Source organism: Ranitomeya variabilis, chromosome 8 (genome assembly GCF_051348905.1).
Source record: "Ranitomeya variabilis isolate aRanVar5 chromosome 8, aRanVar5.hap1, whole genome shotgun sequence".
NCBI classification, from domain to species: Eukaryota; Metazoa; Chordata; class Amphibia; order Anura; family Dendrobatidae; genus Ranitomeya; species Ranitomeya variabilis.
Window position 1 is genome coordinate 189,765,561 of NC_135239.1, and position 16,709 is coordinate 189,782,269.

Here is a 16,709-nt window from a genome sequence, read left to right on the forward strand (position 1 = left end):
TGAATTAACACATGTGGTATTATATACTTAACAAAAAAGTGGGAAACAACTGAAATTATGTCTTATATTCTAGGTTCTTCAAAGTAGCCACCTTTTGCTTTGATGACTGCTTTGCGCACTCTTGGCATTCTCTTGATGAGCTTCAAGAGGTAGTCACCGGAAATGGTCTTCCAACAATCTTGAAGGAGTTCCCAGAGATGCTTAGCACTTGTTGGCCCTTTTGCCTTCACTCTGCGGTCCAGCTCACCCCAAACCATCTCGATTGGGTTCAGGTCTGGTGACTGTGGAGGCCAGGTCATCTGGCGTAGCACCCCATCACTCTCCTTCTTGGTCAAATAGTCCTTACACAGCCTGGAGGTGTGTTTGGGGTCATTGTCCTGTTGAAAAATAAATGATGGTCCAACTAAACGCAAACCGGATGGATGCTGTGGTAGCCATGCTGGTTCAGTATGCCTTCAGTTTTGAATAAATCCCCAACAGCGTCACCAGCAAAGCACCCCCACCATCACACCGCCTCCTCCATGCTTCACGGTGGGAACCAGGCATGTAGAGTCCATCCGTTCACCTTCTCTGCGTCGCACAAAGACACGTTGGAGCCAATGATCTCAAATTTGGACTCATCAGACCAAAGCAGAGATTTCCACTGGTCTAATGTCCATTCCTTGTGTTCTTTAGCCCAAACAAGTCTCTTCTGCTTGTTGCCTGTCCTTAGCAGTGGTTTCCTAGCAGCTATTGTACCATGAAGGCCTGCTGCACAAAGTCTCCTCTTAACAGTTGTTGTAGAGATGTGTCTGCTGCTAGAACTCTGTGTGGCATTTACTTGGTCTCTAATCTGAGCTGCTGTTAACCTGCGATTTCTGAGGCTGGTGACTCGGATAAACTTATCCTCAGAAGCAGAGGTGACTCTTGGTCTTCCTTTCCTGGGGCGGTCCTCATGTGAGCCAGTTTCTTTGTAGCACTTGATGGGTTTTGTAACTGCACTTGGGGACACTTTCAAAGTTTTCCCAATTTTTTGGACTGACTGACCTTCATTTCTTAAAGTAATGATGGCCACTCTTTTTTCTTTACTTAGCTGCTTTTTTCTTGCCATAATACAAATTCTAACAGTCTATTCAGTAGGACTATCAGCTGTGTATCCACCAGACTTCTGCACAGCACAACTGATGGTCCCAACCCCATTTATAAGGCAAGAAATCCCACTTATTAAACCTGACAGGGCACACCTGTGAAGTGAAAACCATTCCCGGTGACTACCTCTTGAAGCTCATCAAGAGAATGCCAAGAGTGTACAAAGCAGTCATCAAAGCAAAAGGTGGTTACTTTGAAGAACCTAGAATATAAGACATATTTTCAGTTGTTTCACACTTTTTTGTTAAGTATATAATTCCACATGTGTTAATTCATAGTTTTGATGCCTTCAGTGTGAATGTACAATTTTCATAGTCATGAAAATACAGAAAAATCTTTAAATGAGAAGGTGTGTCCAAACTGTTGGTCTGTACTGTATGTCCAATGCATGTCATGACCGGTACCCAAATCGTCCAATTTACATTTTAGGACGGGTTTATAAGAGTGTAATGGGATGGCAGACAAAAATTTACAACAGTGATTACCCCTCGTCCCCTAGACATAATGGTGATAATTTTAAGTAATTATACATTTATGACTTTTTTAAAACAAAAAAATCCCTTTAAATACTAATTTCTGGTCTCAGGTCTCCATGCGTTGCCTAATCCAGATTGATGGTGTCACAAAATAAATGAGAAGAACCGACCACACCTTGTGTATAATACAAGCAGGTTGTGTAATACAGGCGCGCAGAACTGTGATTTCAGCACATTTACCGAACATTCCTGTATACAGCTCATACAAGGAGACGTCTAGACCTGGTAAAGACCGTTCCTTACTGAAATCCTTCATTAGAAATCCACCCTGAGCGCAAGGTGACTGCCTTTCCCCATGGCCCCGTCCTTTAGTCAATGGCTGATTGCAGAGGACACAAGTCACCTTTTACTGATAAAGGACCAGACAGACGAGTTCCTCAGATGTGTCACTGGCATGTATCACCGCCGCAGGCTGTAAACTTGCTAAATCAGGACGTGAAGATTCATTTTTAAAGAGATATAAAACCATTGTGCACTAGAGACCCAGACTATGTATTGTCAATGGCGACAGGTCAAGGAGTCCATATTAGGGACCGTTGACATGGGCTATGGCTGCATGGAGCGGTGGTCATGCCTACGCACTGCCGCTGTATCTGCACTTGGGGACCCCCCTTTTCATGATCTTTTGCAGTGAGTCACTGTCCTCGTCACTTATATTGCACGTACAGCACATGGTCACTAAGGCCAGTGAACAGTTAGGGTGTAGTCAGATGGCCGGCGGCTCTCCAGACCTTAGTGTTAAAGCTGCACAGAAAGAAATACATGAAGCTTTCACGCTCGGTGGGGAGAGCCGCCGGCCAGTCCGTGCATTGTGTTCCGATCTCGGTTCGATTTATACGGCCGTCTGAGTCCTTACAGTGATACCTGACTGATGGATGGGATGGCATCACTGCAGGATCGGTTTTCCCGTGAGGTTCACCTGTAGATCCCTCAAGTCACAATTAGGGAAGAGTCAGATGCCCGTATAACTTGGACGGGGATCACAACACATTGCTCGGACTGGACGGCGGCTCTTCTGACCAGAGAGTGACAGCTGCATAGAAATACATAATGTCACGCTCGGTGGGGAGAGCCGCCGGCCCGTCCGGGCATTGCATTGTGATCCCCGTCCGTGTTATACAGCCGTCTGACTGCACCCTTAGAATATACAAGTATTGTACAGAACATGATTTATTGTTTATTTAGATAAGATTGTCTTTATCTTAATTGTTTCTGTGTCCTTTGTCCTCTGAGACCCAACCACAGTTATGTTCATCCTCAGCCCCCTGTTTAATAAGTACAGCAGTAAGAACTGTCACTGATTGCCTGTTCTTACACAGAGTTTTTAATGCTTCTTTCATGGTGTTTTTTTTTGTGACGTACAAATACGATTTTTAAAATCCCCTTACACAGTGTTTTTTTTTCTTCCAATTTTGACCATTGGGTGTATTTAAAAAATAAAATGTCAATTATTTCAATGTTTTTTATGCATTTCGCCACATTGAGATTAAAATGGCTTAACTCAAAAAAAAAAATGCAAACCCCCCCAACATAAAAACAAGTGCAACAAAAGCGAGCTTAATTTACACTGTGGGTTTATGGTCATAGCCTGCTCTGTTTAAGCAGAAAAAAATGCATCAATAAAGGCTAAGTGTGAACATTCTCTAAGGAATGTTTTTCAGGTATTATAAAATGACCAGGAACACTTTTGGGAAATTCAGATGATTTTTTTTTCTCCTGGAGTGCTTTTGTTAACGTATCTTGAAGAGGTTTATTAATATTTTTTGCAAACTTTTTTGGAGGGGGGGGGGAATTTGGAGATTTTTTTGCCGTTTTTCTTGTTTGTTTGTTTTTTAGCATTTTTTGGGCGCTTTTCTGCTTTTTTTTTTTTACATCCATTAGACAATAAAACGATGCTGAAAAACAAAAGCAAAAGAAAAATGCTCTTCTGGTGGCTTCCCAATGACCCTTATTGCAAAGTATGTAGCAGCTTCATAGAGGAAAATGCCTGAAGAATCAACCGCTCATTTGTTTTTTTTTTTAAACCTGAAAGGGTCAAAAGACGCTCAAGAGCCTGAATATATGAAAAGTAAGTTGTTTTTACACAGACACGAATAGGAAGATTCTTTGGAGCCTTTTTTGAGCCGTTTAGCAGGCATTTTTTTTTTAGTGGACCGCCTCCAAACCCTGAAAAAGATGTGATGTGAAAATACCCTAAGGCTATGTTCCCACGGTGAGTATTTGGTGATTTTTTTTTTTATGAGGCATATTTTTTAAAAAAATGCAAGTAACCTGCTTTACTTGCTGAAATAATGCACGAAACCTGCAAAATCAAACACTCAGCAAAAGCTAATTGAGGGAAGGTAGTCTAAGGCCTCATTCACACATTGTAAGAGGGCTACCTGAGCTTTTTAATGATAATACTTGTACCTACAATAGGGAATGGGGGCATTCACATGTCCGTGATTTTTCCTGAACTGAGTGGGCCGTGCAAAATTGCGGAGACATGTCCAATTTTGATCTGAGTGTCAGATCAGAATCAACAATGCAAGTCTATAGATCCGGGAAAAAATCAGACCTCACTCGGATGCAATCACCCATACTTTAAGATCACTTACAGTGAATCACTTACAAATATCACTTACAGTGAACAAAACTAACAATACAGTTTCCTATGTTAATAATTGCAATGAAAAAAATATATAATTTATTTTGATTTCATGCCCTTTTCAATTATTATTCTTCATGCTAGCCTTAATGTTAATTCTTATTTCATAAATCAATAGTAAACAAGATAAAAAAGCAACTCTAATATATCTGATCAGAGAAATCGGCTTCTTTCTCCTCCCGGATTGATCTTTCACTCTTATTTCAGGGGTAAAAGTTGTAGAATCCAGTGAAAACGGCTATTCACATTACTGAGCTACGTAGATGATGACAATTGGTGCTTTTATATTCCCATGGAGGAGGGAGGAGTTACAGTTCTCCATAAAACTTTATGAGCACCAAGCGCTACCTCAGTAATGGGAAAGTCTGAAAAATATTTAGAATTGAGAGTCCTCAGTGGTTGATACCTTTTAATGGCTAACTGAAAAGATGGTGACAAATTGCAAGATTTCGAGACTACACAGGTCTCTTCATCAGGCATAGACCTGTGTAGTCTCGAAAGCTTGCAATTTGTTACCATCTTTTCAGTTAGCCATTAAAAGGTATCAACCACTGAGGACTCTCAAATCTAAATATTTTTCCATCCACTGGCTAACATGGTACCAAGATATACATCTTTCCTGTGGGAAAGTCTGAAGACATTTTATCCGTGAATTGAGAATTTTGAGAATGAATGATCAGTCCAGGGTCCTGAATGAGCAAACTTCTCTGATAAGATATATTACAAAGTTTCTTGAAACTTGAAAATATAACTTTTTATGTATCATTCCTATAATACTTTTGTCTTTTTCGGAAACGAAAATAAGTAACGGAAATAAATTCCTTAGTACCCAGTAGATGGCAACAATGACCAGCGATGAGGAGGAGAAGTGGGAGAACCTGGGGAGGAGGAGTTGCTCCGCACATGTGCAGAAGTAGCTGAACCAGGAGAGAGATCACATTCACTTACAGCTCCAGCTCACACATAGCAGCTTTCCCCATATCTCCTGCACAAAGCAGCGTGGTGTACAATGCCAGTGACCGAGAAGGACCTGGCGGAGGATGCCCCATGGAAGAAAATCCAGCAGAACACCTTTACCCGCTGGTGCAACGAGCACCTGAAATGTGTCAACAAGAGGATTGGCAACCTGCAGACCGACCTGAGCGATGGTCTACGACTTATCGCCCTCCTGGAGGTGCTGAGCCAGAAGAGGATGTATAGAAAGTACCACCAAAGGCCCACCTTCAGCCAGATGCAGCTGGAGAACGTGTCCGTAGCCTTGGAATTCTTGGAAAAAGAGAACATTAAGCTGGTTTCCATAGGTATGAATGGCATTTTTGTATAATTTGGGTTTCGGAGGCGCAGATGTAGCTTTGAGCCCATTGTGGGAAAAGCGTAATTCAAAAAATTGTTAATTTTAATGAATGAGTTTCTTATACCTGGCGACGTAGAAGTGGACGTTGTAACCGGTGATGTGACGTGATCGTTGCCCCACTGCACGACGAGAGTTCACTACAGGTCATGATCGGAAAGGGTTAAGAGCGAACGTGACATCTAGGGTTCATTCCCTGTCTTGTAAAAACTGTTTAGAGCGGATACATTGTCTAGGCTGGTCTCTTTATCTCGATCGCTTGCTTTATATGTCTTGTTACGTGCGCTTCCTATATGGCTTTGCACAAAGGTTGGAAGCACGATGGCGTTCTGCAGGCGTGATCGCGCACACCTGTCGTATTGTGCTTCCCTGTGACCTCCGTCGGATGGCAGGAATTGTTATGAACCCTTTTGTTTGTGTTTTTTTTTTTTTCTTCTCATTATTGTGTTCAGGCTCCAGGTGAGGCAGGGTGTGGCCTGGGCTACGTACAGGTACACAGGAGAGGTCCAGGGCAGGTGCGGCTCGATGACATCTCGGAAGAATGTAATATCTGATGGCACCAGTATTGTGCTGGCTGAGAGACAGGGTAGAATTCTCATTATCAGGATAATAATAATATAATATATATATAATTATTATTTTATATATTTTTTTTCTTATCCTTGTTATGAATTTAAAAAAAACCCTTGAGATTAGGAAAGGAAGATTATGATCATTAACGCTGCAGAAAACTAATGATTGATCTGCGTTCAAATGATATTAGGAAAAATGGCGCACTAGCGACTAGTGATGAGCGAGCGTTGTCTGATAGGGTGTTATCTGAGCATGCTCAGGTGCTAACAGTGTGCTCGAATACTATGTTCGAGTCCCCGCAGCTGCATGTCGAACAGCGAGATATGCAGCCGTGCGGACTGAACATTTTATAAGCACGCCGAAGATACTCTATTAGCATAGAGCATGCTCGGATAACACTTTATCAGAGAACGCTCGCTCATCACTAAAAAAACGACATGTTACGTTAGCGTGCTCCATATTCCACAGCTCTGCGTACACACACTATGGCTATGAAGCTATACTAGATCGGATTTGGCAGATGCCTTTTTGCAAAAAGGGGGCAGAAAACTTTAGGAAATAAGTTGTATAATGGGAAACTTGCAAGTCGCAATCTCTTCTCAAAAAAATAATAAAATTCATGAGCTGTGAACTTACTGTACTTGGCAGAAAAATATCTGGCTTTCTTTGAGACGTGTGTTTAGAAATCGGATGGCACACGCATGGGCCGAGTGATTTATTTCTTTTTCTTCTTTTTTTTTTTTTGCATAAACTTGCATCGGGAATGCGATACAACTCTCGCAGGCAATCGCATCATGTTGTGATTTTTTTTTTTTTTTTTTTTCCAATATTTATTTTTTCTCAGACTGATTCAAGCTGAAAAAAAAACCACTTGCAGATGAGCACTGCCTCATTTCCTCACGTTGCTCTCGTCCGATTTATTCACCAGTGTGAGCGAGGCCTTGAGTATAGATGGACCCCATAGGAGGTTGGTTCCTCTCTTCTCCATTCTGATCTTTCTGAGTCAGGACAGAGCCCCCCCCCCACGGCATCTCTTACGGGAACTAGTGATGAGCGAATGTGCGCGGATAAGGCTACTTTCACACTAGCGTCGGGCTCGGCCCGTCGCCGTGCGTCGGGCCGAGGTCCCCGACGCTAGCGTTGTCCCCGCCGCACAACGGGGGCAGCGGATGCATTTTTCCAGCGCATCCGCTGCCCCATTGTGAGGTGCGGGGAAGTGCGGGGAGGTGGGGGCGGAGTTCCGGCGGAGTTCCGGCTGCGCATGCGCGGTCGGAAAAAGCGGACCGTCGGGAGCAAAAAACGTTACATGTAACGTTTTTTGCTCCGGACGGTCTGCCACAGCACGGCGCAACCGTCGCAGGACGGTTGCGACGTGTGTCATTGCGTCGCAAATGCGTTGCTAATGTTAGTCAATGCAGAAAAAACGCATCCTGCAAGCACTTTTGCAGGATGCGTTTTTTCGGCAAAACGACGCATTTGCGACGTAATGCAGTTAACGCTAGTGTGAAAGTAGCCTAAGGTGTTATCTGAGCATGCTCGATGTGCTCGAATCATATGTTCGAGTCCCCGTACCTGCATGTCTAGCAGATGTTTGACAGGCTCAGCCTAACAAAAAAGTAATTCCTGTATTTGTTGCTGTTGCTATTTTTTTTTATTTTTTTATTATTATTATTTTGGTCCATGGGATTGAAGCATTGCAGGAATTAATATGTATTTAAAAATATTGATCTTGGGAAGGAAAAACTTGGATTTGCCAGTTCTATAAATAGGTAAAGTAGGGTAAAGTAGAAAAATGGCATTGATTATTTTTTTTTTGCTAAATGCAGCAGTGGGCAATTGAACACATAGGTGTGAATGACCATCATTAGCGTAATGTGCTATAAATGTAAAGCTACTTTAAAGCCTCCTTCCTCTTGTGCGTGTTAAATTCATTAACACGTTTGTGCAAACGAGGCCTAAAACTTCAAAAAGTTGAAGCTGCAACTGATGGTTGAGGGTCCAGCTTCTCAACACATCATCAATGGGAAAAAAAAAATCGTGTCTGTCCATATGTTTCAGATGTCGTAGAGTGAAATGTAGCATTTTATGGCCACCACTCAAACGAATGGCCAACCATGAAATACTGCATCTGCCAGGGGATAATGCTATTAGTCAGATCACTATTTTAGGATCTGTTCAGTATTTTATCATTTCTGCTGAGAATGAGGCGTAACGTATCGTGTACATGTGAGCGCTGTCGTCTGTCCGGACTTTGCTCTGCACAAACGTGGGCGTTGAACCGAGCTACTTTAGGCCTGTTCTCTGCTGATAAGGAACCAGCTGGAGACACTCTCCTTGTGACACAATGGCAAATGCACTGCCCAAAATAATCACCTTTTAATGTCAGTTCTACAGCCAAAAACTAAAGGAAAAGACTTTATAAAATGTTTCCATTTATCGCATCCCTGACATGTTAGGGCATGTTAGGTTAGGCTATGGGTTGGACTAGATGGACTTAAAGTCTTCCTTCCACCTTAATAACCATGTTACTATGTCACATTCAGGGGCATTTGATTGATAAGCGCACTGAAGATGCCGCCACGTAGTGATCGGGAAAAAAATGCAGAATTTTTTTTTTACTCTAGATTTCTTGTCTATAACAGGCAAATTTTTTTTTCCCCTGCATCATCTGAACGTAGCCATGAGAAAAAGAAAACATACTGGATAGTTATAGATGCAAGTCTGTATTTATTCCTGCTCGCTTATATAGCACCATTAATTCAACAGCGCTATCATGAGAGGAGTATGAGACTCTAAAGTAGACGCTCGATGTATCCAGACTAATAAACGGAGTCAGAAAACTCTTTTATAACACTTGGGTATTCCCAATGGAGACCACTCTAATGTCCTCCTTCCACCACCACGCACATAGGCCTGTGGAATACATTATATACCTATTTCAGCTTTACGTTTATAAAATTAACTCACATTATGATGTCACCAGAATTGATGATGTCCCCGGTCCATACCCAGGGCTATCTCAGTCCTATCTTATTTTCTGATATAACTAAATCATAAAGACGACTCAAGTCTCTTGAGTTCAGCCTGGCGCCTAACATGATAATCCTGGATCATCCGAGTCTAGTACCCGTAACTAGAGATGAGTGAACCCAAACTGTAAAGATCGGGGATCGTACCAGACAAATAATTTTTTTCCAGCTCTAAAGTTCGTGTCCCCATTGATTTCTATGGGGTTCAAGTTCGGATTTAGTTCTGGTACCTGAACCGAACCTTGGACTAATCGCTACCCATAACCTGTAATATCATATTCATCACAAAAGACATCTAGGCCTCCTTTAAATCATGAATACTCCTAATTAATAAAAGTAATGTTTGGAAATATGTCACCCCGCCACCCATATATATCATGGATTGAGCTACACTGGATGAAAGCTACGTCCCCTGAAGTTATTCTACCTGTCACTCGCATACTGGTAGAAGTTTAACTAAAGTTGGCAAAATGTTCCCGTTCACAAATTCCTGAAATACCAATTCTCCACCAGTGACACAGCTAATGACAAAGTCACATTCCTCGTAAATTGTATAGTCCCCTCCACGTAACTGATAAATAAGTTGCTTTCTCTTGGGAAAATGTTATTTAGTGTGTTTGTGTGTATATATACAGTATATATATATATATATATATATATATACCCTTCTGCTACATGCAGATAAGTCAGTCTACGTATCGCACGGTCACCTGTGACGTAAACTACAGTGATAACAGAAGAATACTAGAAAAACCCGATGCCTTTCATCAGCTTAGTGATGATCGATATGGTTGCCCAGCATACACGTACGGTTCATAGTCAATAGCAATTGTTTAGGCAATGTCAAGCTTTGGAGAATGCACATTAGACGATATCGACAGGTTCAGTCTAAAGCCTAATGACTATAGGGGCCCCCAACAGACAATGTTAAGGGAGATAAGGCTCTGGAATGTCCAATTTCAAACAGTAGATTATTTTTTCTTCAGTCAGAAAAGCCTGTGGCAGAGATATCTGGCAGCAGCTCTTATAGAGAACACTCAGCAGAACGAACGCTCTAGAGGTGAATTATTGGCCAAACTATCTTTCGGCCAACAGCTATCTAAAGTGTATAGGGGCTTAAACTTCTATGTTGCAGGGGTCTATGCTTGTTATGTACTACCTAAAGGAAGAGTTAGCCGGCCGTATAACTTGGATGGGGATCACAACGCAATGCTTGGGCTGTCCGACGTGTATTTCTATGCAGCGTTCACGCTCTGGTGAGGAGAGCCGACGGTCAGTCCGAGCATTGCATTGCGATTCTCATCCAAATTATACAGCTGTTTGACTCTCTTCCCTTACTGGGGTTCATTAGGCCCACCAGAGTTAATGATCCTGAAGGACGACCCAGAACATGGGCGTCTTCATTTTTAATTGCATATTTGCTATTGTACTTATAGGATGTCTCACTAGCAATAACTCCCAGGAGGATTCACAAATAACCAATACAATAAAGACCTTAGTGCTACAGGTTGGTTAATTGGGTTGTCTTCTTCTGAGCCTTTGGAGACCAACATAGTGCTTCAAGAAGGTTTAGTTTATTAAAAGGGCAAAGTTGCAGTATGGTGGCTCAGTGGTTAGCACTGTTGCATTGCAATGGCCCTTGGTTCAGTATGTCACTCTAAAGACATACTGATAGAGACTTTAAGTTGTAAGCCCCAATATGGACAGTGATCACTGTTGGTCTGTGTACTGGTCTGTATACTTTGATGCCATAGAAGCAAGGAAAATAAACTTAAAATAGATATTTATGTAAAAGAAGCCGGCTTGTCAGATAATCCCCGTGGGACTGTCCTGTCCTCTCAAAATCCCCAGACAATAATCATTAGCAGTGGGGAAAGCTCGTCAGACACTCTAGGGTAGACATTGTTATGGGGAGGAACGAAGAACTTGGGCTCTCCTACTCTGATAACCATTTCAACTCCCTTCCTTTAATTTGTTGGATCCTTTTTAAATGAGTATGTTCTGGAATACTAGATGCTATTGAGAAGAGTTGGGCTGTTTCTGGGGAAAAATTAAATCTCATTTTGTTTGCTTGTGGGTAATTTAACTTTTTATAAAATACCATAAATCTGAAAAGCATAAAACCTATTACTGATTGTGTGTGTTGTGCAGCTCGTGGAATGTCCCATACATTGCGTTGTAGGACAGCAGATGGGATATAATTTGTGGTCTTCTCTTAACTTTTTTTTTCTTCTTCTGAAAATAGAAAGTCTTGACTAATGGATGTATGGTATGTGACATTTCTCTCCAAATCTGTGTATATAGTTTTGTTTTTGATAAACACCAACAAGAATTACTATGGAGACCCGCCTGAGGAGGAGGTAGGAGAACGGCCTGAAACCAGCTTGGTTTCTGTCAAAAATTGCCCATCTGCAGTAAATCCAAATATTTTCTTGACACAAAAGACTGAAATTTCTACAAAGTTGTTTGTGAACAAAGATACAGAAGAAATGTGCTGTTGTAACATGTCATTCTAAGGTTCTCGCGGAGTTGAACACTTGGGACATTACAATAAGATTTCTTCAAGAATGTCCTTGTATAATTCCTTTTATTCCAGAAATAAGAGAACCTAATAGGTGGCGAACATATCTTTTCTTGGAAATGTATGACCCTTTCAGGCTGAGGCCAGATTCACACGTCTGACATTCACAGTCTACGTTTAGACTGCAATGTTCAAATTGGTGGCTGTTCTGACCTAAACTCAACAGCCTCGTAGGTTGAGTTCCAATTAGTAGACCAACATTTGTTCCTAACACTGCAGTGTGCACTCGGGCTCAAACTAACTAAGGGTGGAAAACCTCCAAGATGACGACCCATCAAGGGTGTACATAGCTTACATGCAAGCTAGTTTGGGGCCCATGAGAACTAGGGTTCAAGCCCTGTTTAGTCCCAAACCCTTGGGTATTGAAAAATTGTGCAAGCCTTCTCTCTCCAGAGGAACTACTTGGTTATCAAGAATGGAGATAAGGAATTGACCCATATGTTGTGGACAGAGAAATAACACCCTGGTTTAAAAATCTTCTGTGGAAACCTTGTATAGTCATTGGAATGGTGCACGAGCATTTCGTGCTGTAGTTAATAGGAAGCCATGTTCCTGTTGTGCCTCATCAGTCAGAGTTTTAGGAATGTCAGTGGCCATTATAAATCAATGGGATTCATTGAAATCTATTTGGAATGGATTTGTCATACCAATCTTGGCTCCTTTTAAAAAACAAACAAACAAACAAGAAGAAACAAGAAAAAAGCTGTAACTTGACCAGTTTAAAGCACGCATATACATTAGATATCTGCTTAGCCAATAGCCATCTCTCCCATCTATCTCTTCGGGCTTTCCTGTATTCTTTGAGACAGCTTCTACCAAACACTTCTGGCAGTGGCTCATCTCCAGGGAGAAGAAGGGATTGGTCCCAAATGGTGATGAGCGAACGTGCTCAGAAAAGGTGTCATCCAAGCATGTTCGGGTGCTAACCGAGTGACTTTGGCGTGCTCGAATAATATGTTCTACTCCCTGCACCTGAATGTCTCGCGGCTGTTCGACAGCCTACCAAACAGACAATCCCTGCATGTGGTGCAGCCTCGAGGACTTGAACATATTTTTCGACCATGCCGAAGAGACTCGGATAGCTCCTGAGCATGTTCGCTCGTCACTAGTCCCTAACACTCAACCGGCTGTATTCCTCTCTTCCTCGACATCATCTGTTGGGGAGGACATGGAATGCCTCCATACAAGTTAGACTATCGGCCAATCCCACTGATTTATACATTGGCCGGTTTGGCTGACTTTAGTCTATAGGAGCATTTAATGTACTGTGATACTATCCAAAATATTCTGAATTTGGTGACCATTCTTAATGAAGGAAAAATACAACTCGTAGATGCCCAACATGGAATCCTTCATGTATGTAACCAGTACTAGGGATAGAAAGTTATTTGCATTTGCCCATGATTTGAGACATAAGAAGGATTGATGACTACAGATTATACTGAACCTCTCCAACATAACGGTTGAATCTGCAGAAAGTCAACAGCTCAATAAAAAGCTGACTCCCAAAAAGAAGAATCTTAGTAGCGTAACTAGGCACAAAATATCCCGACGACGCAAGAAAATGATCTCTCTCAACGGCCCACACTAAATTGTGCATGTAATTCATGTAAAAGGTCATATTTTGGAACATTTATGGACACCCGTATGGCCTAAGGAGCTGCTCCAAGTCTCTCTTCCCCTGACATGTATCATTGACTAGGTTCCTTGCCAGGAATGATCTCACCCAAACTCTGTTCTCCTCATAAACATGAGCTTCGGGGTGTGGTAGGTGAAGTGTTTTACTGACAGAAACCTTTTAACATTTTTTTTTTTGGCTTCTGAAAAACAACTTCCTTTTTTCTTTGTGTTTGGAGAAGACCCGATTGTATTAACACCCATATTAACGCATTAAAAAAAGGGAATCTGTTGCTGTTTCTTGGAGCATGGTGATTGATGGGCCATTCACAGAAACGTCCGTCCCTTCCCAGTGCCAGTCTTGTCTTGTTTGGTTTGCAGGTGTCATGAGTTGTTTTTTCATTGACTATCCCCATTATAATGAACCAGGTATATTCACTGGGCCATACATCCTCGATATATATATTTTTTTTCCCCCATCCCCCCCATTTTATATGACGTGCTCTGTTGTAAGAAGCGGCGCAACAGACACCACTTGTTTCTTCCAGTAAATGAGTCATAAATGATTTTGTGGTGAAGGGGGCGGGTGTTTTATTTTTATTTTTTTGGGTGGTTCCACCAATTTTGATTGTTCAGCATTTTTATATCGTCAGGTAACTCCTTGGTGGTTTCTAATTTTCTTATAATTTCAGTAGATGGTGGAGTATCGACTAATTTAAAGGGGTTGTTCAGGACTTGGATATTTATAAGCTATCCATAGGATAGGTCATCATTATGAGATCGATGGATTCCAGACTCTCAACATTCCTATTGATCGGCTGTTCGCAGCTCCCATTGCAACAAGAAGTAAAGTGTGAACTGAACACTAAACATCACAGCGCCGTACATTGTGTAGTGGTCACTCTTGGTACTACAGCTTTGCTGCTTCTGAACTGAAGCCACTGATTGGTGTAGGTGTCATGTATTCGACTCCCACTGATTTGATATTGATGAACTAAATGCTACCCAAAACCTTTTTAAACCAATAAGTTTGGCCTAATACATTTCTAATGTCACCGATTCAACCTCCTATACGTCCTTTTTGTGCACAAACCAGTGCTCTCAATTGTTTTTTCTTCAGAATCCGCCATAATAAGGTGTCAACCCGCAGAAAGCCTAATTACAACTGAAGTAATACTATGACCTCACCCCAATTTATGTGAAACTTGAAAGATTTCAATAACCTTGAAGCGAATAATGTTTTAAGCTGAGGCGCAGCTGATATGTGCCCTTTAATTACTGCTGCTTCCAGATGATTTGCTGGTAAAATTATTGCCGGAGTATGATCACTCGTAAGAAGAAAGGAAGTTGTCAGCATAGTCTTGCCATACAATATTGATTTACATTTACAAAATTACGTAAACTGCTTCCTGTCCCTATATAACGAGAAGTGAAATGCTGAATCTTCATCAGTAGTCACTGGGCCTCTTAAAGAAAACCTGTTGCCCATAGCAACCAATCGGAGCTCTGCTTTCATTTGAAAAGCTGCTCTGGTAAAATGAAAGCTGCGTTGTGATTGGTTGCCATGTACATTTCCAGCCATGTTTTCTAATATTACAGAAATCTTCTGCCTCATCATTGCTAGTTGAAATGTCTTTTTTTTTTTACTTTTATCCTCAAAATCTTGTGTACAGAAAAAGCGAGCTATTACCAATAGCAATCAATAATATAGTTTTTCATTTTAACCCTCAATAAAAACAACAACTTGAATTTGGATGCTGTAGGAAACACCTACACTTCTTGGCTGCCCCAGTATATACAATTCATGGAAAAGGTCCCTGCTGAATGGAAAAGGGTTTGTAGATTTTTGTCAGATTCCTTTTATGTTGGAAGAGTCCGATATGAGAGAGTTGTTGCGAATCGATCCGCATGACCCAGTTCGTTGGCCACATCGGTAATCTGTCGCCAATGGACGGATTCATAAGAATTGCCTCTTACTTGATACCATCCACAACTCTACTTTTGATTGGCCGTCCAGGCATGACATCACATGTGCATCACTCCACAATGATGACATCACACTAGGCCATCTAATCAAAAGAAGAGATGTGGATTCTGTCAGGAAAAAAAGCTGTACTGCCGCTCACTGACATGGCCGATGGACTGGGTGGTGCGAATAGATTCACACCAACCCTACAGTGTGATCATCGTGGGATGTCCTGATGCTACAATATTTAGTGATCGGCTGTAGTGATGAGGTGTTATCCGAGCATGCTCGAGTGCTACTAGAGCATCTTCGGCGTGCTCTAATACTATGCTCGAGCCGTCGCGTCTGTGTGTCTCGCGGCTATTCGACAGCCACAAGACATGCAGCCGTAGGGACTCGAAAATGTTATTCGAGCACGCCAAAGACAATAGTTAGCACCCGAGCATGCTCTCTCATTGCTAATCAGCTGTAATCTGTGTAGAAAACAAGTTTAGTTTCCCACTAGCGCCACCAAAAGGAAAACAGTTACACTGCTCCAATTGAAATGAATGGTCTGTCCATGTAATGTCCATGTAATGAACAAATTAAGCTCCTCCAGAAAAGAGACCCTCTTCCTAACTATGCTCTCCTTTCTAACCTTGAACATGCTCGTAGTTACTAGTTTCCCCATGTATTAACTCAAAAATTCCCAACTATGGACATCATAGATGGTGGTCCCTTCCCTGGAAGCCCCCTTACATGAGCCAGAACTATGATCGTAGCTCTTGTTCTGATGGACTTATCTCATCTGAATGGCTGCCCTGTTACTCATTATTGTTAGTCGCCATGGCTAATTGATGGATGAACACTCTGTAGGAAGATTGATCTTGTGCAAGCCTAGATAGGTCCACCAAGGTCTTCTCCACTGGTGGATGAATGATCTGTAGATCGATCTTGTGCAAGCCTAGATAGGTCCACCAAGGTCTTCTCCACTGGTGGATGAATGATCTGTAGATCGATCTTGTGCAAGTCTAGATAGCTCCACCAGGGTCATCTCCACCGTTTTCTTGATTGTATTAAGCCATCGGGTTGCTGGTCTTCCTCTTCGCTTTGTTCTTCTATTTTTCTGACCATGCTGTTCTTCTCCAGTACAGCTCACTTAATGTATATCAGCTTTTGTCTGTGTTTTGTTTTTTGTTTTTTCATTTTTGTCATCAAAATCAGCGTTTGGGAGCAGGATGGCGATAAACTCATTGTTGCAGCACATGGTTTCCGAAAGGTGCCCTCCCCGATGATACAATC

At 41.8% G+C, this 16,709-nt stretch overlaps 1 protein-coding gene across 4 annotated transcripts in view; it reads left to right on the forward strand.

Moving 5' to 3' along the window:
- The first annotated feature begins 5,225 nt into the window (after window positions 1-5,225).
- The window catches only part of FLNB (filamin B), a 167,865-nt gene continuing 156,381 nt past the window's right edge, over window positions 5,226-16,709 (forward strand). For 2 of the 4 annotated variants that reach the window (XM_077278607.1, XM_077278609.1), the window contains exon 1: window positions 5,241-5,612. In XM_077278607.1, the coding sequence (XP_077134722.1) occupies window positions 5,321-5,612 (292 nt within the window). In that variant the 5' untranslated portion in view covers window positions 5,241-5,320. Of the gene's footprint in view, window positions 5,613-16,709 lie in introns of all 4 variants that reach the window. The other 2 variants (XM_077278608.1, XM_077278610.1) reach the window with 2 other exon arrangements.